Source organism: Prosopis cineraria, unplaced genomic scaffold (genome assembly GCF_029017545.1).
Source record: "Prosopis cineraria cultivar Desert tree isolate PC_DT_omini unplaced genomic scaffold, ASM2901754v1 PC13, whole genome shotgun sequence".
Taxonomy (NCBI): domain Eukaryota; kingdom Viridiplantae; phylum Streptophyta; class Magnoliopsida; order Fabales; family Fabaceae; genus Prosopis; species Prosopis cineraria.
The window spans coordinates 38830332-38855121 of record NW_026555344.1 but is presented as its reverse complement, the minus strand read 5'-3'; the positions used below and the strand labels follow the sequence as shown (position 1 = coordinate 38855121).

Sequence of the window (24790 nt, the reverse complement as noted above, 5' to 3'; positions counted from 1 at the left end):
GCCACACAAGCACGCTGAACTCTACCCTGCTTTTGCCTTCACTGCTGTTATTGAATCCAGGGTTTAGCACCTACCCGAGAAATGTGATCTCTCTCTTTTCTTTCCTTTAACCGATAATGTCCTACTGTTCTCAACAAAGTTGAATATTTTACATTACCAATGAACATTAATCACTGAGGGCCACGGTAGGGGTGAGATTGAAGAATAAACAGAAAATATGGTGTTAGTTATGGGTGTTCATGCTTGTGTCTGTCCCAATCAGTTTGGTTTCATCTTGATCAAGTTAAGATAGGTCTTTTCTTGGTCTGAAAATAAACAGGACTGGCCTCCATGGGAGGAGGAAAAAAAAAGGATTTGGAATGGGTTGGGACTGAAAATTACTCTCGAGACATCTTGTTTTATTTTGAATATTATGTGTGTGTGTGTGTGTTCTTTTTTTTTTTTTTTTCATTTTTTGCTTTTAACTTAACCATCTCAAGCTCACAAGTTGCACAAACTTACAATCACATTCGGCCATTCCATTATCATTAATGAGGCTTGTGGTGCTATTTTTGAATTGAGGGGCATAAGAGGAAGAAGGAAGTAACATTGGTTCTTATAGATATGAGAATGATTCATTGATAAATGATCACCATAGCATAGTGTGGGAAGGGAAATAGTCCATTTATGGGTGTGGTCACATGAATTTTTGTCTAAATAATTTGTTATGCCTCTTGCATATATATTGAATTTTTGAAGTTACCTTTAGCTTGATCTTCCCAGATGTTTTGATTTTATAATTTAAATTATAGTTGAATTTTAGTTTATCAAGATATCCCATTTCCGTCCCAATCTAACCTCGATTTTGAACAGGATGGGACACAACTAAAATTCACTCTCATTTATTTTTTGGAATGGGACATGGGACGCAACTATCTTGATCCAATCCTCTCTCAACAACCTCAGCGCAAGTCATCAATCATCTTATTCTTTTTTATATGCATTATTTTATCTTTTACAATATAGAGCATCAATATTATCATGTTTTCAGGCGCCGAAAAGAGAGTTGTTTATATATAATATCATCTTTTAATAAAATAGTTACCTACTTTCAAACTAACCATATCTTTTCATATTTATCCTTATTAAACACTTTACAATAAATATGAAGACATTTATCAATGAGGCTATAGCAAATTTAGCCAATATTATATAGCTAAACAAAACTAATAACCCATCTTTTTTTAAATTATGATAATGACCGTTTTCTATTTTACTTTTGATACAAAAGACAAAACTACTCTTAAATATCACAATACCTGGATTTTTCTTTTTCACACTGGTTTCACTTTCACCCACTCGAATACATGGAGACAAAACTATACTCTCGATCACGGCGGTGAAGAAACTGACAATAGACAATGAAACAACTCACATCAATAGATAAACGGAGTTAGAGATTCAGCTAGGAGACCATAAGAACGTGAGGAAAGGCGAGGTAGACTGGAAGCAGGTAAGGAAGTCTGAAATTGCAGCTTATACATAAAGCCATACTAAAGCTGCAAATTCAGGGTGAGGAAATCCGATCAGACTGTTACAAAAGCTAGAGTTCAAGTAAGGGTTTCTTGAGATTTTGTTTGATTTATTTTAAGAAAATGATTATGCGTTTTTCGTGTTACTGATTTGCAATACTACATTATTGATATATGATTGTATATCAATTATAAATAAGTTTATGTTTGATTGTCTGGTTATATTGATCTACGATAGTATATTAATGATATACTATTATATATCACTAATATATAAGTTACATCAGTGAAATTTATCAATTTGTTTATCATTTATATACAGCCATATATCAATAATATAATATTGTAGATCAGTAATGGAGTTTTCTTTTTAATATCTAATGTCCTCTTCGTAATATCTGGAGAAAAATAGAGAGGGAAAGAGAGGAAAAACTCTACGATGAAGATGATGATCTAGAAAAATTAAATCAAAAATTTTAATGAAGAAAAGCACTGTACGAGAGATGAATATAATGATCTAAGAAAATCAAATCCAAAAATCTAATGAAGAAAATATTCAAAGATGATAAATCAGAAAGGGGGCATGCACAATATGATTTTTTAAAATAAAAATAAAAGATTTAGTCAGCTAAAAATTAGTTAAATCAAATATATTATGTTTTAATCATAAATTTATTCTAAGGATACAAAAGGAAAACACATCTAATTAATTTTATGAATGGGCCATGTTCAAAAACATTTAAAAACTTCATCCATAATTTATGAGAGTTATATTTTTTAATACCATTGAGCTAATTTTCTCTTTATTAATAGGGGCACTTTTGAAAAAAAATAATGATTACATCATAAATGATTAAAAATGCCTTACATTTTTTAATATCAAACTCTTTAAAAAATATCCTATATTTTTAAACAAAAGGAATATAACATTTTATTTTATTTATTAAAAAGTTGAATACGGAGCGCTTTAATTTACATATTCATCAATAATTTACATGTAGCTTCTGATTCTGAAATAATTTAAAGGAGCACCTTAACATTTACCTGATTGAGAGGAAGGAAAGATATTTTCTTCTCTTTCTATAAAATATTTTTTTTTCATTTTTTATTTTTCTTGAAGTAAAATAGAGACTTTATTTTATATCTTTAAAATTATTTTTATGACGTTTTTATTTAATTCCTTATTCATTCTCTAAAGTCTAAAGTAAACAACTCGATAGATACGATGGACTGATATGTAAAATTATATTCAATAAGCATGAAACTTTGCATTATAAAAGAGAAAATAAAAATAACTATTATCGTATCAATTTATGGGTTTTTTTTTTTCATTAATCTTCAATTGGAATTGAAACTACTCAATTTTGATCCAATTTTATTAAATATCAAATAATCAATCAAGTCAATCAAATAATTATATAAAAACATTCATTTATATTCATCAGGGAAGGTTGATGGCAAAAAAATTAATTAAAATAAATCAGCGATGTTATAATTTTTATCACGAATATATTATTATTAACCTTCGTTTTTGGTATCAAGTTAACGTTTTCAAAAATGTAAAAATATCAACTAGGAATAGTTTAATATGGTTTTCAGTGCCCCTAGCTACACAGTTCTTGCGGCCATTGTAGAAATGAGCTCCAAAGTCAGAGAGCTGCAGTGAACTCTAAAAGTCACAAACAATTGAAGCCTGTGCACGCCATTTTCTCTAACTCTTCTTTCAATTTTCAGCTCTGGAATCAGTATATTTCACTTTCCATACCCGAGAAAGATCCAGAGATGCAATTCTAGGGTTTATGGACTATATTTTCCTTTTGGGCAGGGAATTTTGATTTCATCGCCCGAGCAATTTCATTTTGATTCCAATTGTGACGGGTATTGGGAAATTTTTAAACTAAAACGAACCTAGGTAGATCATATGAAATCGTCGGGGACCAAGGTTCTTTTGCTTTGTTTGATTCTTGGTACTTGCTTGAGTTTGGTTCTCGGCGAGGAGTCCAAGAAGAATGCATTTCGGGAGCGAGAAGCTACTGATGACTCCCTGGGATATCCGGACATGTAAGCCATGCCTTACTTCTGACTATCCTTGTTTATTAATTACATATTATTTGCAGTATAACTTTTCTCCATTCCATATTCTTTTTTTATTCAATTCCTTGAAACATATACTTGGTTTTCTTTACGATGGTCTCCTTGCCTTACTAATTGATATTTCATATCCATTGTTAGGGATGAGGATGCTTTGTTAAATACACAATGCCCAAAGAATCTGGAGCTAAGATGGCAAACTGAAGTTAGCTCCAGCATATATGCTACCCCCTTGGTTGCTGATATTAACAGGTAAAATTGTTATAATCCCAACTTATCACGTTTGTTATTTGTGTAAGGTACCATGGCTTTCATTTTTTATTATATTTGTAATGTAATTATAATTGTATTAATCTTCTGTGTTGATTGAATTCCGATATGGTTATAATTTCATTTCATGTAAGTCTGGACTGTGTGTTGGACCTACATTAGCAACTTAGTCTCGCACTTGAATAAAATATGTTATTCTTGGTTAACAGTGATGGTAAGCTTGAAATCGTGGTTCCCTCTTTTGTTCACTATCTTGAAGTTCTTGAAGGTTCTGACGGGGACAAAATGCCAGGTATAAAAATCATGGGATAAATTCCTATCATGATAATGACATGCATTGTATCTTCTTCTATGCATTTAATCTTGTTAAACTTGGTAGATATATCAAGGATAAGGCATTGATTAATGTTTTCCCCTATTTATTTTGGAGTAGATGTAAATAAAATAATAGTTATATATGATATGTGTGGGAACAGTCTTAAGATTAAAAGAACTTTAGACTAAAACTATAATTAAGTCTACAGAGTTTAATTTCACCAAGCATAAGAAGAAGAAAAAAGGTAGTTAAGACTTAAGATCTTGGGAGTAAAACATCATACTAACAAATGCGTTATCACCAAAGAGAAGTAAATGATGCTAAAGCTATGTTTGGAAATTATGAGGCTTTTCAGAAGTGTCTTGGTAAATGGTTTACAAATTGAGGATAGCAAAATTGATTGAGAATATTTCTGTTCCCTTTATTGTAAAGTATGATGCTGATATCATTATGATTTTTATCAACTATGCTAATTGAATCTATTTTAGTCCTTGTCACATGATAATTATAGCAAATACATGTTAAAAAGTATACAGCTAATATGATATTGTCTGTCAATATGGTCTATCAATCTCGTGGACTTCTGAAGGAATGAGTGATAAGAAATGTTACAGTTTGAAAAGGTCAGTGTGTGGTGTATCTGTAGTAGAATACAATACTGAAGACAATGCATGCCAATTAGTTTTTTGTGTTCACTAATATTTATGGTTTTTTGAATAACTAACTGCTTTCAGAATGCTTTGTTAGGTTGGCCTGCTTTCCACCAGTCAACAGTGCATTCTAGTCCACTTCTATATGACATAGACAAGGATGGGGTGAGAGAGATAGCTTTGGCCACCTTCAATGGTGAAGTGTTGTTTTTCAGGTGACTATTTTGCAAAATTTGTTCCTATTAACAAATTATCCATTGCTTGAGTTACTAGTTTTATGGTTATAATAATATTACTTTTAGGGTCTCTGGCTATATGATGTCAGAGAAGCTAGTAGTACCTCGTAGGAAAGTGCACAAAGATTGGTATGCAGGATTAGATTCAGACCCTGTAGATCGTTCTCATCCTGATGTCCAAGATGAACAGCTTCTCCAAGAAGCAACTATAATGAAATCTATGTCTCGTAAGTATTGCTACTTTTGGATCACTAGTGTGTGTGGGTTAGAGCTTGGCATTATTCTGTCATCTACATAATTGGGCCATGGGTTTGGTAGTTGTATTATTGTCAAATGTGCACTTGTTGCAGAACTTAATTTTATCCGTGAGTAATGTTTTATTTTGTAGATTCAAATGAAAGTAGGCATAAACTCAACACCTCAGCTGCCACATCAACAGAAAGTCACCTTGGTGTGGGTAGTGTACCCAATCCAGAGTTTGACAAGAAAACAATTGAAAGTAGACGTGAACACAATTCTTCAAATGTCACATCAACAGAAAGTCTCCTTGGTGCAGGGAATATGTCCAACCCAGTGCCTGGCAAGGAAAAAAATGAAAGTCGAACAGAACAAAATATTAAGATGCCTAGCAATGCTGATAATTCATCTTTGGATGCTGGTTCTGAGAAAACTGTTAATGTAGATAATAACACCAGTACTGCCAGACATCTTCTGGAAGATAAAAACTCAAAAGGAGAAAAGGAAGGCGGTTCTGAATCCAGTGAGGGTAATAATGAGGGTCTTCAGGCTGCAACTGCGGAAAATGCTGAGGGTTTGGAAGCAGATGCTGATTCATCCTTCGAGTTATTCCGCAATAGTGATGAGCTGGCTGATGAGTATAGTTATGATTATGATGATTATGTTGATGAATCAATGTGGGGTGATGAAGAGTTTACTGAAGAAAAGCATGAGAGATTAGAGGATTATGTGAATATTGACTCACACATATTATGTACCCCTGTGAGATCCAACCCTTCATTTTATACATGTTTAAATTTTTAAAGTTCTGTGCAAGAATATAAACATTGTCTTTTTTTGCTTTGCCAGGTCATAGCAGATATTGACAATGATGGTGTATCAGAAATGGTTGTTGCTGTTTCTTATTTCTTTGACCACGAGTGAGTCTGTCTCTAGAGTTGTATTTTCTGTTTTCTTTTGTCTGCTTTCTTTCATGATAACAAACGTGTTTATATGTGTGTGTGATTAAAAATAAGAATCTTTTAACAATCATGTGTAGTTTTTCATTTATTATTAATATGATTGTTATTGATAGAAAAGGAAACTTTAATGGAAAAGAGGATTACAAGAGGGAAGAATAGATAGCCTCTAAAAGAAATTGCTTTTCCTTGATTTCTGCATGTGCATCCTGGTAATGGAATCTGTCACCTATATTGTTGTATAGAATGGTGAATGTCACTATGCTAGTACTATTGTGGGTTACCAACTAATAAAAGAAAGTTCATTAGAAGCTTACAGTCTTTCTAAGAGAGCAAGAAATTCATCATAAATGGGTTTGACAATCTGTATAGTGCATGGACATATTGGGGATGTAATTTTGAATGATGGATGTGAGTAAACGCAGATGACACTCAATTTTTGGATGAAAAGGATGGATTGCATTGTATTTTTAGCCTTTTTTATTTGAAAAAATCATTGCATAATCACGACCAAGTACATATTGGAACTTCTGCTAATTGAGAAAATAGGAACTTTATGTGCATTTGATACATTTATTATTACATTTGCTGCAGAAATAATGTCCATAACAATTTCACATAATCTTTATCTTGTCTATAGCAAACTTTTTGGGATTGAAGTTTTTTCATATTATCAAGGCGGCATACAATTATATTTATGCTAAAATCATTTGCTTATCTTTTTGCTTTATTTGTTGGACATGTGAACTGAAGTTTGCTACTAATTTATGAAATCAAGAAATCCCACCTTTTTCCACAGCAAATGATGCAATATGATTTCTGACATTGATTTAGGAATGAGAGAGTTGGTTTTGTTATGGCGGTGTTATCTTGTAAGAAGTGTGGTTTATCAATTTACTGGTCTGTCAGTAATTGCCACTTTTTAAGCTGACAGGTATTATGACAACCAGGATCATATGAAAGAACTGGGTGATATTGATATTGGAAAATATGTTGCTGGTGCTATTGTTGTTTTTAATCTGGACACAAAGCAAGTTAAGTGGACTGCAGAACTTGATCTGAGTACCGATACTGCAAACTTTAGAGCCTACATATATGCTTCTCCAACTGTTGTTGATTTGGATGGTGATGGAAATCTGGACATCCTTGTTGGAACTTCCTATGGCTTGTTCTATGTGTTGGATCATCACGGTAATATCTGAAGTCTTGCATAATATTTCTCTTGCAATGCGTTTGTTAACTAGGACCGCTTTCTCTTGGATTTAGGTTCACTATTGATACTTGATGTTGGTGATTGTTTGTAGAAAAACTTCTACAGCCACTGAGCATGAATTGTTTATGCTCCCATGCATGCAAACATTTCCATTGATCTGGGACGGTGTTGCCTCTGAATTTTTTTTTTTTTAAGTTAAAATTCATGATTGGGATGGTAATGGATTGATAGGAATCCAAAGAGAATATAAGCCATTATGTCTGTTGATGAAGGTAATAGAGTGGGGCGGATTAGGATGTGTTTTTAAACCTTCCCTTCCCAGGTTTCATCCCAATTTCCAAACCCCAATCTTTTATGTTGTTGGATAATTTGCTTCCCCATTATTTATTTTAATTACTATTTTATCCTTTTCATTTATTAAACAAAGTAAATATTATAATGAGGGTAACATTAGAAGCATACATTTCTTTCTTCTATTTTGGTGACAGCATATATTTCTTGAGCATCTGCTTTCAATAATTTTTAACTCTTGTCAGTGGAGAAAAATAAATACAGAGAAATTTGAACAGCATATATTTCCCAAAAATCAAAAGGTTCAGCAGCTAGGACATGTCTGTGGTAGGCAAAGTGTGTATTTTGAGGAAATCAGCATTCGTTGAGTTAATCGCTGAGCACAAGGCTTCAAATTCTATTGTTCCTGAATCAGAAATGAATAGATGTCTCGGTCAGATAACAAGAATGTTTAGAATCCAAATCTAAGAAGAAAATATCTGAAAGACAGTTAAAACAGAAAAATAAGAAATCAGATTGTAGAGAGAGAGTTTAGATATTACGCAAAACAAATATTTCTTAGTTCTTTGATCTGCTTCCAATGAAAAGGCTCTCAAGATTCTTCTAGTTGCTCTCTTGACTACTTTGTCTAATCTTTACCCCATAGTTAGTCTCCACCATTTGATTGCACATTAAGGCGTATATTAAAAACACAATTCTAATACTCGTTCCATCCTGTTAGAATAGAGAATATTTAACTATTTATTGCAGATATTGTAATCACATATTACCTGATTCTAGGGATAGCATGATCATAGAATTTTGGACATTAACAAGCCGTTATTGACTGAGACTCCTCCTGTGCATATGAATAGTCCTGTGCAGTGAATAGAAATCAAGCATTTGAATTATTTTCTTCTCATGGTATCAGAGTCCATTCAACAATGTATAGAATATTATAATTATAATTATCACAAAATAGAGAAAAATAATAAAACCACTCAAGATTGATATACATTGGAAAAACTAGGTTATAACTGTAAAAACGACAAAATATCAAAGGTCATGCTAAACTTTGGTCAAAAAAGGATGTTAGAAGGCAGTGATCCCATCTGAGAATGCCAGTGTGTTTGTCAGACAACAGTGAAATGTGGGACGGAGACAGATGCATAATGGCAGTGCGCTGGGAAGAATAAGGATTGTACAACTAATACAAGTCCAATCTACTTATAATCAAAAGGCTGATTTTAACCTAGCCTCTCATGAACACTATTTTACGAACATCCAAACTATATAAAGGGGAGCATTATCCCTTTCTTCACTGAACCTCTAACAATTGTGGGGTTACTCTTACTCTTCCCACTACATCCCATCTCACCCCTCTCCATTACTGATCATTCCAGTTCTCTCTTCTCGAAACTCCCAAACAGCCTTAAATTTATCAATGGTCCTACGAGCTTCCAAGAGAAATGACATAAATTGACTCAACAATTTACGGTAAAAGCAATATCTAGGCTTGTTATAGTAAAGTGCTTGAGCTTGTGGAACTACACTCTTATGCAGCCTTAATTGTTTCTGCTGTTATTTTCTGACAATTACTCTTACTTTGGGATGGCTCTGCTCAGTATGGTATGCAATGTGTTGAAGCCTTCAATCTTGCCTACCTCTTTTACAACCATAAAAAAAGTTTTCTCCTTTCTAAATTTTATAAATTATCTGGGTTAGCTGAGTGAATCCACTTGTCAATTTTAGGGAAACATCTCAGTGGAGCATGTTTTGAGCTATGGGTTTAAATTTTTTTTTTTTTTCAAGATGCTTATTTGGTTAACAATATATTCAAAGGCTTGATTGTTGATATAGCACAGTGGCATTGTGCAATTCATGTAACTGACTCTACCTAGTGTGATAAGAGGCATCATGTTGTTACCCGCTGCTGCTGCTTCTTGATGAAGCAGCATTTTTAAATACTTATCTGCATTGATATATATATATATATATATATAGCTTAATTGGATGCTAAAAGTTTTTTTCCCCAAAATAGGGAAGGTTAGAGAAAAGTTCCCTCTTGAAATGGCTGAGATTCAAGGCTCAGTTGTTGCTGCTGACATTAATGATGATGGCAAGATTGAGCTAGTTACTGCTGACACGCATGGAAATGTTGCTGCGTGGACTCCCAAAGGAGCTTTAATATGGGAAAAGCATCTGAAGAGTCTTATTCCACAGGTAAGTCCCGATCTCAGTTTACTGAAGTCATTAGATTCACACATGGATCATTGGAACATCAGCAAATTACTTGACTGACATTGTACTACCGATTTGTCAATTTTTCTACCAAGCTTTACTAAATTGAAAGTCTTATAGCCTAGACATTCTAAGCTCTAACCAAAATTTTGCTAGCATCATATCTGGCGTGTGGAAACTTCGAATTTTAAGAAAGTAAGGAAAGAAAGGTTGTAGAAGACTTTGGAACCAATATTGTAGTTGAATTGACAATAATTGAGTTTTTTTTTTTTAATTCTTGGACAACATTTATTCTGTTCTCTGATTGGAGTTTAGGTTCCTGGTTTGTACATGATTTTATTCATTTCAATCCAGTTTCACTTGTAACAAGCTGAAATTTGGATGATTTTTAGCTTGAGAAGAGGTAGAATATTAAGCGTGATGGCATGGTTAAATCAAGGGTGATGAGAAATAGTTGGCTAGGACTTACACTCTATGCTACCTTTTGTTCTTAACCTAATTTACAGGGCATCTTTCTGGGTTTGCAATTCTTATTTTGAGTAAACTATATATCTTCACAAAACCCTTGCCCGTTTCCATAAATTTTTTTGGCAATTAGGATTGTGCTCTCTTTTGTATTGGATTACTTATTTTGGTCTTTTAATAGAATGAATGGGATGGCTGCCCTGCTTGGTCTTCACAAAGCTACTCCTTAGCCAGTAAATGCCTGATGTAGTTTGTTTGATTTATATTATATGCTAGTAGGGATTGTGTTATAGATGATCGTGTAACTATGGGATGGTCGCCAAGGTTCTATGAATTTGGTTGTAATATAAACATCACTGTAATCTTCCACTCTAGCTGATAGGTAGCCTAGTGCAAAAACTGATATATATAAAGATCCTATGCTCAGCTCATTTAATTTGTAATCATGCACATATATTTAAACAATTTGATTAGTTTATCTTTACTCATGTTTGGACCTGAATGGTGGAAGTTCATGGGGCTTGAAAACTTGGCTAGGGATAGTCAAATTCATTATAGGCACTCGTGGCGAATGTTTGATTGCTGAGAAAATCTGCAGTTTTTGCTTATACATGCAACTGGAGCATGTAGGCTGTGAATTCAGGATGCAAGATTAAGGGATTTTTAACATAATCCAATATTTGAACTTCCAAGATTAAAATGGGGAGTCTAACTCAGAATAATAAACTGTATAGTAACTTTTACATAGAAAGATTTTTTCTCCTCGGACCAAATAAGAAATTTTATTAGAGGGAAGAAAGAGGAGGATGTGGGTTCCTTCAAAGATTGGGAGGGCACAGGATTAACAGTAGCGGTTATAATTAAAGTGCTAATTTTAAAACAAACTTTGCTTCATGTTTTCTTTGAATGGTTGTCACTTGTAATAACTGAAAATTCCTTTATGGGTTAATCAATTTCGGATGTGATTAGATCCTTCCTGCTAGGCCTTCAAATTGTCTATAAAATCTGAGCACTTTCACTGTAAAAGAAATCATGACCAGACGTAAGACCCTTTGGCGTCCTAAAAATGTAGCTACAAGCATTTCTTCGTAATTCTGCACAAATTGGATTGCTTTCATTCTTCTATAAATAGGGAACCATTTAGCCAATTCTCAAAGTTTGTGGCACATGATTGATAATGTTACTTATGTTCTGCAGGGTCCAACAATTGGTGATGCTGATGGAGATGGCCACACTGAACTTGTGGTGCCAACACTATCTGGGAAGATTCATGTTCTTGATGGCAGAGATGGGTCATCGGTTGGACACTATCCATACCGAACTCATGGAAGAGTTATGAATCAAGTTCTTTTAGTTGATTTAAGTAAACGTGGGGAGAAAAAGAAGGGATTGACTATTGTTACCTCATCATTTGATGGTTATCTGTATCTCATTGATGGACCTACTGGATGTGCTGATGTTGTCGACATTGGTGAAACTTCGTAAGATATTACTGAATCCTGTGTCATGGGCTTTCCTTGTTTATAACCTTTCAAAAGCTAAATTTGAGTCACTTGTTGCAGATATAGTATGGTTTTGGCGGACAATGTTGATGGAGGGGATGATCTTGATCTTATCGTCACAACTATGAATGGAAATGTCTTTTGCTTCTCAACTCCTTCCCCTCATCATCCCTTAAAGGCATGATGTGTGTGTGTGTGTGTGTGTGTGTGTGTGTGTTTTTTTTTTTTTTCCGGAATGAGAAAAGGCATGATATATTGAAAATTTAATTACGAAAACCTTTTTTAAAATTTATATTTTAACTTAAGTTACCTTGTGCCCTCTCAGGCATGGAGACTGCCTAATCAAGGAAGAAATAATGTAGCAAATAGGCACAATCGTCAAGGTATCTATGTGACTCATCCTTCTAGAGCTTTCCGTGATGAAGAAGGCAAGAAATTTTGGGTAGAAATTGAGATTGTAGATAAGTACAGATATCCATCTGGGCATCAAGGACCATACAATGTCACTGTAAGTTCATGAAGGAATTGATTTTGTATTGTTTTCCTCCTTCGAGTACCTAAACTATTCATCTGTCATTTTCCTTGCATGGTTGTGTAAATTCATCAGACATCCTTGCTAGTCCCTGGTAATTACCAAGGAGAGAGAACCATAAAGCAGAGCCAGATCTATAATCACCCAGGGAAATATCGGATTAGGCTGCCAACCGTGGCGGTTAGGACAACGGGAACAGTTTTGGTCGAGATGGTTGACAAGAATGGGCTCCATTTCTCTGATGAGTTCTCCCTAACATTCCATATGTACTACTACAAGCTGATGAAGTGGTTGCTTGTTCTTCCAATGCTTGGGATGTTTGGTATACTTGTCATCCTCCGCCCGCAGGATGGAATGCCGCTTCCATCTTTTTCGAGAAACACTGACTAGTGATGACTGTTGCGTATCGGCTAATGTGAATGATCCCCGTATATACTTAGCTAAATCATTAATTGTGACATTGATGTTGCAGTGGCCTTTCATCCCCAAGTTAAAAGGGATAAATTATTAGTTCAGTTTTTTGGTTGGTAGTTGAATTTTGGCTCTTGATAATAGATCTTTACGATTTGTTGTTTAATTGCTCATAGTTACTTGTGTCCCAAATTGCTCAACTCTTGACCGTGTCTAAATGAGTTACCTAAGTTCGGTTGTTATTGGCATGAAATTGAGATGTAAAAGCTAAATTGCACATGACCTTCCTAGAGTTTTGGGGTTATGAGCAAAGTCTTTCCAAACTTTTAAAACTTTACGATAAACACCCTGTGTGTGTGTGATCAATAATGTATAGCACTTTGGTAGTGAATATATATATATATGTGTGTGTGTTATCAATAATGTATTACAGTGAAATAAGGGAACAATTGTTGGTAGGAGAGGTATGTGCACGGTCTCCACAGTTTAGGAGGGTTTCCTATTAATTCTACATATCAACGGAGCTATTTTCAAATAATTAAAGTTAATGGGCTTTTGTTCAATTTAGCAGGATGAAAAAATAAACAAGATCGATAGAGTAACAAGTCTTACGGCAAACAGCAAGATAGGAGAGCTGGACATAAAACGCATAACATAATGGAAAGATATCGATAGACTTGTTATAAACTCTTGAAATTAAACATGGCTGTCCGAACTTCTTTGTTTCTTGGTGTTTCTCTGAACATATTGCTTTATGCTTATTTTGAAATGGTACTATTATGATTACCTTTCCATAGATTAAACTTCACAAAAAATTATGTTATGCCTAACCCAACCCTTCCTCATATGAAAGGGAGACATGAACATCCCCACGCACACATAAATATGTCAATGGTTAGTTTGAATTTAGAACATCTTCCAAATGAGGGAGGTAACATTGTCACTAAAACAACTAACTGCTAATTTTCATAGAATGAACTTGTGAATCAACATTGTTACCAATTTTCTCCACTCAATATCTTGGCCCTCTAAGTTTCATTCTAGGGTCCATGACTCCGCAAAGCTTGACTTGCTTTCCCATTTTGACTTTCCAGTCAAGATATTAGCATATGGTCAAATTTACATGTTCATCACAATTTTCTTTCTTAACTAATTACCTAAAAACACTATATACCTTTCTAAAAACAAACATTACGACTAAGAACTTGGGAATTGGAACAATAATCTGCACTTGGGTCATCCAAATGCAATGAAGCAGCCTTGAGACCAAAAGCAAAGCAAAAGCCAAAAGAACCAAATAAGTTATTGATTGTCTAGAGAAAATTACAGTGAATAATATAATCAATAAATTATATTGTTGATACTTAAAAACTTTAAAAACCAATTAGTAACTACAAAAATTGGTATTTCTTAATGATATTCTCAATTCTAAAATAATGTTTTAATTTTGTTATTATTATTTTAATGAACACACTCTTGTAATGTTCAAAAGATCATGTTGTAATTATAAGAAAAATTACTGGTAATTTTAAGAAGCACCCATGCTAGTTTTAGTTTTTATATTCCTTCATGTGGGAGCGCACTCTTTAATGTACATATTCTTTCGAGCATAATTGCATCTCAGTCTCACCACTTTATCATTGAAAAGAAAAAGGGAACCAACAAAAGTGAAATCCATCTTTTTCTTTTTTTGCTATCCTTTCAACCTTGGAAACCAATTTTACTGATGATTTTCATGCAAGACTACTTTGAACACACAACTCTTACGGAGGTGCAAATCTATATCACCTCTCCCTTTATATCTATCTCATCTTTTTATTTAATTTTTCTTCCTCTTTTGCATTTTCAAGGTGAGCAGCAGTGGCCAGTGAGCAAGGTTGGTCTCAGAAACATATAATAATAGTAGTAATAATATTAGACACATACACACGCTAATCTATAGAGGAATATATTTGAAAATCCCAAGGAAGGGATATGCCTAGATATCTCTCTCTTGAAATGCTTATTTGCTTCCTTTGTCTTGCTTTAGTAACATGCCAAACTTCACATTCTCCATTGGGATTCCTTCACTGATCTGTGCCTCTAAATTTATTATCTTCTCAAGGGGTTATCGTAGGTATCAACTGGTGGGCATGAATATCATGCCAAATGAGATTCTTTACTTTTCTTCTCTTTATTTATTTTATTTTGTTACTCGTTCAAGGTTAAATATAAATAGTACAGATTTACTTATCTTCTTTTGAGAAAATTTTAGCATCAATTAAAAATATTTTAAATTATACCAGATTTTATCCGAATGACTCAAACCAAATACCAATTCAGAGGAAAAGAGAAGAGAATCCATTTCATTGTCATTAAATCTCCTTCTCTCGAGAAATCTCAAAGTAATATTATATACACCAAGATGTTCTCAGACATTTTGTTCAGAATCAAATATTTTTCTGTTCAGGCAATCTTAAGGAAAACTCAAGTCTTCTATCCCATGATAGATAGGCCTGCTTGATCATGTGTAAACTAATTCTCCAAGAAATATATGTAATCAATCATGGCTATTTTAGGCAGCCCCTTAAGAAAATGACACCATTGAGTAAGATTCCAAGTGGTGAGAGAGAGACAGAGATAATGTTCTGGAATTGTACACATGCACATTGACACTTTTGTTGCCTTATATATAATTAAGAAAAGCAAGGTGGGTTTTCATATTGTCAAACTCAGGTTGGTTAAATAATGAGATAATTCCATCATAAGAGGAGCAAATGGGCAAAATGTGAAAGGGAATTTTGCAGACAGACATATATATATCTTGGGGTCCAATATGGAGGCTTGGTTTAAAGTTTAAACTTTAAAGTGGCCTATCATATCATATCATTCTCCTACGCATTCATTCACATTGGTTTTTTATTCATGAAATTCAAAAGCCTCTGATTTTATGTTATGTGATGTATGCTTGTGGGGTAAAGGAGTCTCAATTTGATTGTCCTTTTCAATCATTTTTTTCCTTTGTAATAATTATCACTTCTCTTTTCTTTCCCTTCCTTTTCTTTTCACTTGCGCATTGAAGCATGGACTAGTGCAGTTCTCTCTCTCTCTCTCTCTCTCTAGATATACACTCACACACATTGTGTGCAAGTCTATCTAGAAAATACCCTCAAAGTATGAAGAAAGAACATAATTGTTCCAATTATACGAATATGTAACAAGAAGAATCACTTTTAATATTTGAGGTGCAAATGGTTTTGTTATCACGGACAATCATGATCCATGCATATAGCTAGACAATATAATTGGATCTAATAGCATGGGCAATATTTAGTGCGAATCTCGGGGCAAATTATGTCCATGTTTCTCAATTACTAAAGTTTAGTGAAGTTGCAATTTTAACTCACTTGGACACTAAATTTCTTAAAACTTTATGATAATTCATTCATTAGATTCCATAGAAAATATATGAAACCCACATTTTTTCCCTTTTTTTAAATTTACAGATGGGCGCGGGGCTCAGTATCTATATCTGCATTGCATTGGGCGGCCAAATAGCTTGTCAATTGTAAAAGAAAGAAATTTAATTAAAAAGTTCTTAGTTATATATATATATGTATGTATGTATATCATTATATTAGTCAGAACATTTTTTTTTATAATTTATTATATGCAGATCATAACTATTTTTTCAAAAACAGTTTTCAAATACTACAAGAGTGATAAACATCCAAAAAGTTTGATTATTAAGTTTTGCTCCGTTTACAGCCCTAATAACATGTCATTATCAGAAATGACCCTTGGGAGGAATATGTCTGAACCTGACTAATATATTTAGCTTTCAGTCATTTTCAAAAGCAAAAGCACATCACCAAGTACCTCAGTCAATCTTAACATTATCCTTAAGCCATATGTGTAATTAATACGTAGATTTGTTGGAACAAAATCCAGTTTTGTCTGAAATATAATTAACAAAGTTTGACTAAATTAAGAAATAAAAATAGGATTACTTTGTGTGTATCATGTACAATGATCATGATCATTATCAACAAGTTTTTATTTGTTGAGCAGATTTGTGTTATGACCTAAGTACCGATCTTATATGACCGTGCGGTAATCGTATCATTAATTGTTTTTGCTTTGGTTAAGGTTATGTACTGTGTCTGTGTGTTTCCGAAGGAATATACTAATAATTGAGAATTGCAGAAGTGGTTTTCATTTGGAAGATGACAAAATCATAAAGAAGAGAACGAAAGCTCACTCTCACTGCATTAAAACCCAAAAAAAAGATTTTTAGGGAGACTAAATAAATAAATAAATAGGGACAGAAGCATTGAGTCTCTGTCTGACCACAGAATCTTGGGTTAAAAGAAAATTGAGAATGGCCCTCCAAATCTCAAAGTGTTATCTTTGTCTGTCTCTGTCTCTCTCTCTCTGTAATCTTTGTTAGCATGCTGTGGAATAGTACTAATCAGTGATCACATCACTTTCCATGTCATCACCTACAAAGAAAAATGTGTTTAATATTAATATTAGTCTTCTAGTTATCTTGTTTAGGGTTGGCGGCCTTCTCGCTCCATTAATTTGCGTTATTATTTATTCACATTACAGTAATCCTATATTTTACTTTAATCCTGCCTATTGTTCCTCCTCCTATTATATATATTACTTTTTCTATTTAAAAATATAAAATATTTTTAATCATATCTCACCTCTAATAAAATAATTATTTATTTTTAAATTAATCATATCATTTTATATTTGTCCTTACTAAACACCCTATAATAAATATAAAGTCATTATCAATAGGGATACTTTTAAAAAAAAGATAATGATTACACTTCAAAAATTAAAAATGTCTTATATTTTTTAATATTAAACTCTTTAAAAATTATTTTATATTTTTGAACGGAGAGAATATTATATTTCTAAATACATTTCAAAAATAAATCACAAAAATTAGAAAGGTGATTCATCGCTGGAAAGAAACTGTACTATTAAGATCTGTAAATAATATGTTTTTTTATAAATTGTGTATGATATATTCCTTTTTTAATTTATTAATATTGTATATTGATTGATATATTTTTAAATATATGTGATCAGACGAAATTTTTAAATATTGTATTAAACTCAATATTTTTATTTGTAAATAATAAATAAACTTTTCAACATTTCTTAAAATTTATTGAGATTACAATTTTTATTTTTTTAAAAAATTATACCTGTTCTTAAATGAATGAATAATTCGTAAAAAGAGGCAACATTCGGTTGCATTATTGATTATTCAACATTAATTTCACTGTTGGTGGCACAGCACCACTAAATTAGAAAAAATAAAAAAAAAAATGATGCAGCAGACAGTAACACTGTAACAGTAATAAAAATGAGTGAGTGTTGCTCTAACATCATGTAGTGGATGGGTCAAAGTACTAAATCACGTACTTGAAATTGTCCGTCAATCCTTACACTCACATCTCCCACACATCACGTTTTTTGAAGTTTGAATATTCGTATGCATAGTGAAGATATGACTAAATGAAAAAATTCGAAGCGGGAGGCAAAAGAAACACAAGAACAACATTAATTACACGTAGACGTGCAGCCACAACACAACAACGAAAAAGTGAGAGGTTGAAAACAATGGCTCCTATGTACATACATACACAGTGGAATTCGAGGTGGTGCGTGGGAACCATTGATGGGGACCACATCAAATCAACCTTATGAGCTCAGAATTTTGGTCCCAAAATACAAACACTTATAATATATGCCGTGTCCTGTGTGTCTCCAAATATATATTATTTCTTTTTTTTTTTTGGTTCTGTCACCTCAGCCCTGCATGCTCTCATATCATATCAGTCTCCGATCAACCAACCAGACGTTGCCCTACATAGACAAATCACAGTACCCCAAACCAAACTGACAGATAAATACAGGGAATAGAGAGAGACAGACACAGTGACACACACAACACTAAGCTCCTTGTTATTCATCATATATTTATGCATATAAAGTGGAGCTTGTGGGGAAAAGAAAAAGGTACAGAGAGAGGACAGGTGAGCACTTTACGCCACATTCCATGCACCAATATACTCTCACGCATCACTATACGTAGGTTACCACAATTGCACCATATACATGTGCGTGCACTGTAAATATTGCTTCACAACCATTATTGATTTATTCCTACGTTCTGCTCTTGTTCAATTATGGTGTGTATTTTTGGAGTTACTCTACAATACATGGTGGTTGATCAATTCCCCGCGCGCCTTTGTTGAAAGGTTGAAGTAGCTAGTTTAGGTTATTACTAATTAGTTTGTTATTAATTATCTAATTTATTGATCACCCTACAACCTTTATAAATAGTCATAGATCACATTGTATTAAGACGGAGAAGTATATTGGAGTGTTATTTATCTTATCTCATGTGAAGATTAGTTCTCATCACTTTTCGGCATGAGGTAGATTAATTGCTTTTATTGTTACAATTGATCTCTTGTTAATATTAGTTCAAATATTACAAATTTTGATATAAAGAAAAGGAAAAATATAATTATTGATTCCCATGATTTTATCGAGTTTTGTTTTTAATTTTTAAAAACTTTTTCATTGTTTTTAGTTTTTGTGGCTAGGGACTGAAAACATTAAAATTATAGAAATTTAAATAACAAATATCACCTAATTTTACTGAAACTATAAAGACAAAAAAAATAAAAAATAGGGACTAAAAGAAAAATTTAATGAAATTATAGAGACTAATAATTATGTTTTCTCTAAAAAAAATTGCTATTATATGAAAGATGATGTGTCTAATTACGTATGCAATTATAATATGGCTTGTGTCCTATTTTTTGTGTGTTTATATGTAGGTGGGAATTACAATATTAATGGAAGGGGGAAAAGTAATCCAAATTGATAATAATGTTTCTAAAAGAGCACGCATATGGAAAATTCTTTTTTTTTTTCACGAAATTCTTAAATGAAGAGAAGGCCTGAAAATATAAAGAAGGAAGCATATTTGACAGAGTTCAGAGAAGTTATTAAGTATTATGTGAGGGCCATAGGCCATATTTGGCGTTGCTTTATAGAGTTAACATTTAGATAAGGCATATAGATGGCAAGAGGGATAATCAGGGAGCTTGGTCGAATTTAATTAAAGACCAAACTGATAATGAGAGTTAAAGATAAATTAAATGCATTGAAATTTAGTCAAAGATATAATTTTTTTTTTTGGAAAAAACTTCAAAGTGTACTAAGTTAGTTGAATAGACTTGTATTATCTTGGTTGACTTCTATAGTGCACTGAACATTGTGATTTGTGTGGCTGTGTGTGAATCCATTGAATGAAAGCAAAGGGCATGGCATTTTGTGGAGTCAATGGCAATATGACCCCGTGACATGAAGGCCTGATCCTTGTGGAACTTATCAATATTTTTTATTCAATTTCTTAAATGCATGCATTTATCCATGAATTTAGATCTAGTCAATAACACAAATTCATTCACATTTTATTTCACGTTATATGATAATAACCATTTGTTCAATTTAATCAAATAATTGTAAAAAATTATTATATAATATATATTTAGAAAATACAAAATCTCAAATATTTTTAAGGGACAGTTCACTATAAAGAGTGTTTTGATCGATTTTAAGGATTATTTTGGATTTTTAAAAATAAATATATCTTGATGCTTTTCAAATATTTATGAAATTCATGTGATTGAAACATTCATTAAGTGAGTTAATTTCTGTCATCCATCCAATTTGAATCCATATTTCCTCTTTAGCCCTATATTATCTTTCCATTAATTTTCACTGCATCATGTTAGAATTCTTTTGTGCGTATTGTAAGAAGTATATTTGAAAAATATGCCATGCTATTGTTTATTTATAAATGATATTACTAACTGTAAATTTTATGTGATTTTGCTAAATATAAATAGAAACTAACCTAAAAGAGATCTCAGATTTTTTTTTTTACAAAAAAAAAAAGAAAGAAAGAAAGAAAAGGAAGGAGGTCATCAGCATGCGATGGGCATGATGCAATACATCTCATTATTATTAGTTTATTTATGAAAAAGTAATACCGTAAGTCAGACACCTGACACCATTTATTCGAACCTCTCAAATATAACTTGAATACGCTTTAAGAAAATATATAATTTTATTTTATTAGGCGCTAATTTTTTTTTGTGGCCAAATTTTAGGCACTAATTGTTAATGTTAAGGTAAATGAGAAATATGTATATGTATAATAATAAGTATAAACTGTATTTGGCAAACAAAAAAGTATAAACTGTATAAAGTAGAAATACGGACGTGTGTTCTGGCCAACCAAAAAAAAAAAAAAAGAAGAAGTAAAAATACGGACGTGTGGTGCAACCCCGTGACAACCTTGAACCTGCCGATTAGCAAATAAATGGTACACGTGGAGGCAACATGCAACACCGATTTTGCAATCACATGCGGTGGGATGCACGTATGTATTTGGTAGGGATCCCATGAACATCCCGGTGGGGCCCTGCCCCTGTTCCATTATTTTTTTAAAATAAATTGAAAAAGCATCAGCAACAAGATCTAAAAATAAATATACAACTTCATTCATTATTTTATGTAAGAAAAAATAATTATATCTTATAATTTAAGAAAACTGATTAACTACATGTACGCATATTTATGAGTAACTTCTCAATCCAGCATCAAAAGATTCTCGATATCTTGAACCATGTTATAATTCAATTGGTTATAATATCAAAAATGGTTAAGATTTTTTGGATAGTTTTAATAGGATCAGTGTATATAATTTTCTTCAACTCAAGGAGTCAACAAAGTTGTAGCCCTTTGTGAATGGCCATAAGTTCCACATCGCCTTTGTTATTTTGTTTCTTGGTTTAAATGGAAAGAAAAAGAATACTCCTCCATTCAACTATACAATGCATTTGTTTAGGTTAGATGCTAAAAAAAATATAAAATGTTTTTAATTTTTTAATATATAATTAATGAGTTTTTTTCAAAAAAATATTTAATAAATAAATAAATCAATCAATCAACTATTTAATTTTAAGTGAGATACCATATTAAATAAGGATAAACATAAAAAGATGATATTATTAGGGTGTAATTAGATTAAAAATGCCTTATAATTTAAAAAATAGGGAGTATTAGTTAAAATGATATAGACATGTACCATTTTTACTCACGGAGCAAATCTTTTCACTTAAATGATGAATGAGATAGGCATGTAAAGGCGCATCATTTCTAGTGTGTAAGTTCCATCATTTTGGACCTCCTCAAATCCAGATTCTATGAAATGAAGAGTTTTTAAAGTTCTTGGTATTTAGGACCCGGGAAATAATTTTGATATTTAACACAAAGTATCTGTATTTCATGCTTACCTTTTTATGTATATAAGACAAAATTTATATAATACAATTTAGGAGTAGTATTGTCATTTCACTTTGGAAATTAAAACTATGAATTTTCATTTCCTTAAGTGCCTATTCCGATAGTTAAAAAAAAATCAATTATGAAAGCTTAAAAATATTGTTTCTAAAAATTTATCCAAATACCTATATTTTAATCAAATCAATTATGAGCCCAAAAAATCAATTTTACATCAACTATGTTTTACCCAATGCCAATCCAAATACACCCTCAATCGAAATCTTCCTCTCCCATTTTAGGTAAAATAACATTTATGATGCGTTTGTATTTTAAATAATTTATTTTTAAATACAATTTTTATTAAATTCATCGTTTGTTTTATAGATTTGGATTAAATCCTTATTTTATTATAATCACTTAATTTGCAATTTGAAATCTCTCATATATCATGGTTATTCGATAAACCAGCCTCTTACAATTTCATATTTAAATTCACCGATCAAAACACTATCTAGTGAATTTAAATTCACACTATTATTGAACCAATGGCATAGGATAATATTGAATAAAATAAAGAGTTGAGAATATTAATTAATGAGAAAGAGTTTAGTAGGTATGCAACAAGGGAGTGCCATAAATTGATAGAACAAGAGCTTGAGATGTGGCAAGGAGTTTTGTGGACAAAAAGAGGTTGCCCTTTTGGAGTAGGGGTAGGATGAGTAAGATGAACTTGTGGCCTTTACATTCACTTGATTGCTTAAGAGTTAAGAGATATAACTTTTTCTTTTCTTCATTTTTTTTTCCTTTTGGGGAGACTTTAATTTGTTCATTAAAATGTCAATTCTTTTTATGCCCTCATGTGAACCCTTTGTGGAGAACACACACTTACGTCCTCCAAACCCCCGAATCAAGCGCGCATTTTGTCACTCCTTTTAATTGTTTCTTGCCTCTTTTTAATGACACAAACGAATAAAAGCAATCAATTAAAGTGGTTTGAGTATTAAGAGTTATCGTTTTTCAAACAAGTTGTTGGAGATTCAAATATTAGTGATTTTATATTAAACAAGTCTTTTTCCCTATAATAATCCCTGTCATGTCTTGCAAGTTCAAAGCATTATCTCCATTTCAAATTATAATACACTTTTGAGAGATATTTAATACTTTAAAATACAAGATACTTTGAAAATATTAAAATTTTAGTAAATACTCCCTCCGGTTCTATTTATAGTGCAAAGAAAGAATATTATTTTTGGTCTTATTTATAAGTCATCTCATTAAATTTTCATTGTAAATTTTTTCATTTGACTTCCATTGAATGTTGGAGAGAGAAAATATTTTATTAAAGTATGTATATTTAATAGGAATAAAGTTTAGAAATTATTAAATTTTTAGATAGAGTTAATGAGTTTAAAGTTTTTTTTAATTTTGATGAAACATGTTGGAAGTGCTTTATAAATAGGACTAGAGAAGTATGTTTATTCCAATATCATCATTCTCTTTATCTATTTAATTTCCATCTCTTTCTCTCTTTTTGATATATTGAATGAAAAGTATTTTTATTTTGAAAAAAATAAAATTGTCAAATATATTTAATGAGATTTATTAGTATGAGATTTTATTAAAAAATATCTTATAATTTGATATGAGAAAAGTGACTTATAAGCAAGATTTTTTGTAAAAGTATTATTCTCATAAATTTAATTTAAATACGGTTTATATCGTTCTTTGTTTTAATTGCATTTAGTTCAAAGCATCTTAATTTCAAAACATATTATTAACTAGATTTTATGTCCTATGCAGCGATATTAACCTTCATTTTTTGTTTGAAGAGAATTAAATTTAAAAAGAATAAATTTTAATGAGTTCAACTTTTGTAAAAAAATGGACAAGCATGTTATAAAATTTTATCTTGGAGACGAAAAATAAAAAATAAAAAAATTAATTAAAAACCTTCTAATCACATCAAATTTTTTAAAATTGAATTCATTGAAATCTCACCTTCCCACCATTCTCTTTGATCGAAACAAATCAAAGAAATTAATGTTAAAATATACAAATCCCGTTACCTCACTTTTAAATACAATTTATATCATCCTTCATTTTAATTGCATTTAGCTCAAAGCATCCTAGTTTCAAAGCATATTGTTAATTTCAAGGGCAGGACATAAAACATTTCAGAGAATCTGAATTGTTTAAGGAGACATTATTACCCCCCCTTTCTTATTTGAATGTTTCTAAAATCCTATTTAATAATTTTAAAATAAAAAATAATTAAAAATAAGGTAAATTCCAAGCATTAATTCCTTGTCCAGAGAACACCCCCTAAAAACCAAAGAAACAGACAATTCTAAAGTCTTCACTGTTCAGCATGGAGCCTTGAAGCTACCAACCAACCGGACTGCTTGAGTGAGATTTTTATGTCCCCTTCCTTATTTAATTGTTTGGATTAAAATAATACATATAACAATTCATCAAGCTACTAGCAGCCTTACATTAACACACATCGGACATTGGAAT

The 24790-nt window shown here is 32.0% G+C and overlaps 1 protein-coding gene across 1 annotated transcript; it reads left to right on the top strand.

Moving 5' to 3' along the window:
• Positions 1–3121: 3121 nt before the first annotated feature.
• Positions 3122–13070, top strand: LOC129291034 (protein DEFECTIVE IN EXINE FORMATION 1). Its single transcript, XM_054928135.1, has 13 exons — positions 3122–3572; positions 3744–3854; positions 4082–4164; positions 4936–5053; positions 5141–5301; positions 5463–6073; positions 6161–6231; positions 7205–7461; positions 9795–9976; positions 11657–11940; positions 12022–12139; positions 12287–12469; positions 12569–13070. The coding sequence occupies exons 1-13, from the start codon at positions 3433–3435 to the stop codon at positions 12881–12883; spliced, it is 2634 nt and encodes an 877-aa protein (XP_054784110.1). The 5' UTR covers positions 3122–3432; the 3' UTR covers positions 12884–13070.
• Positions 13071–24790: the final 11720 nt, after the last annotated feature.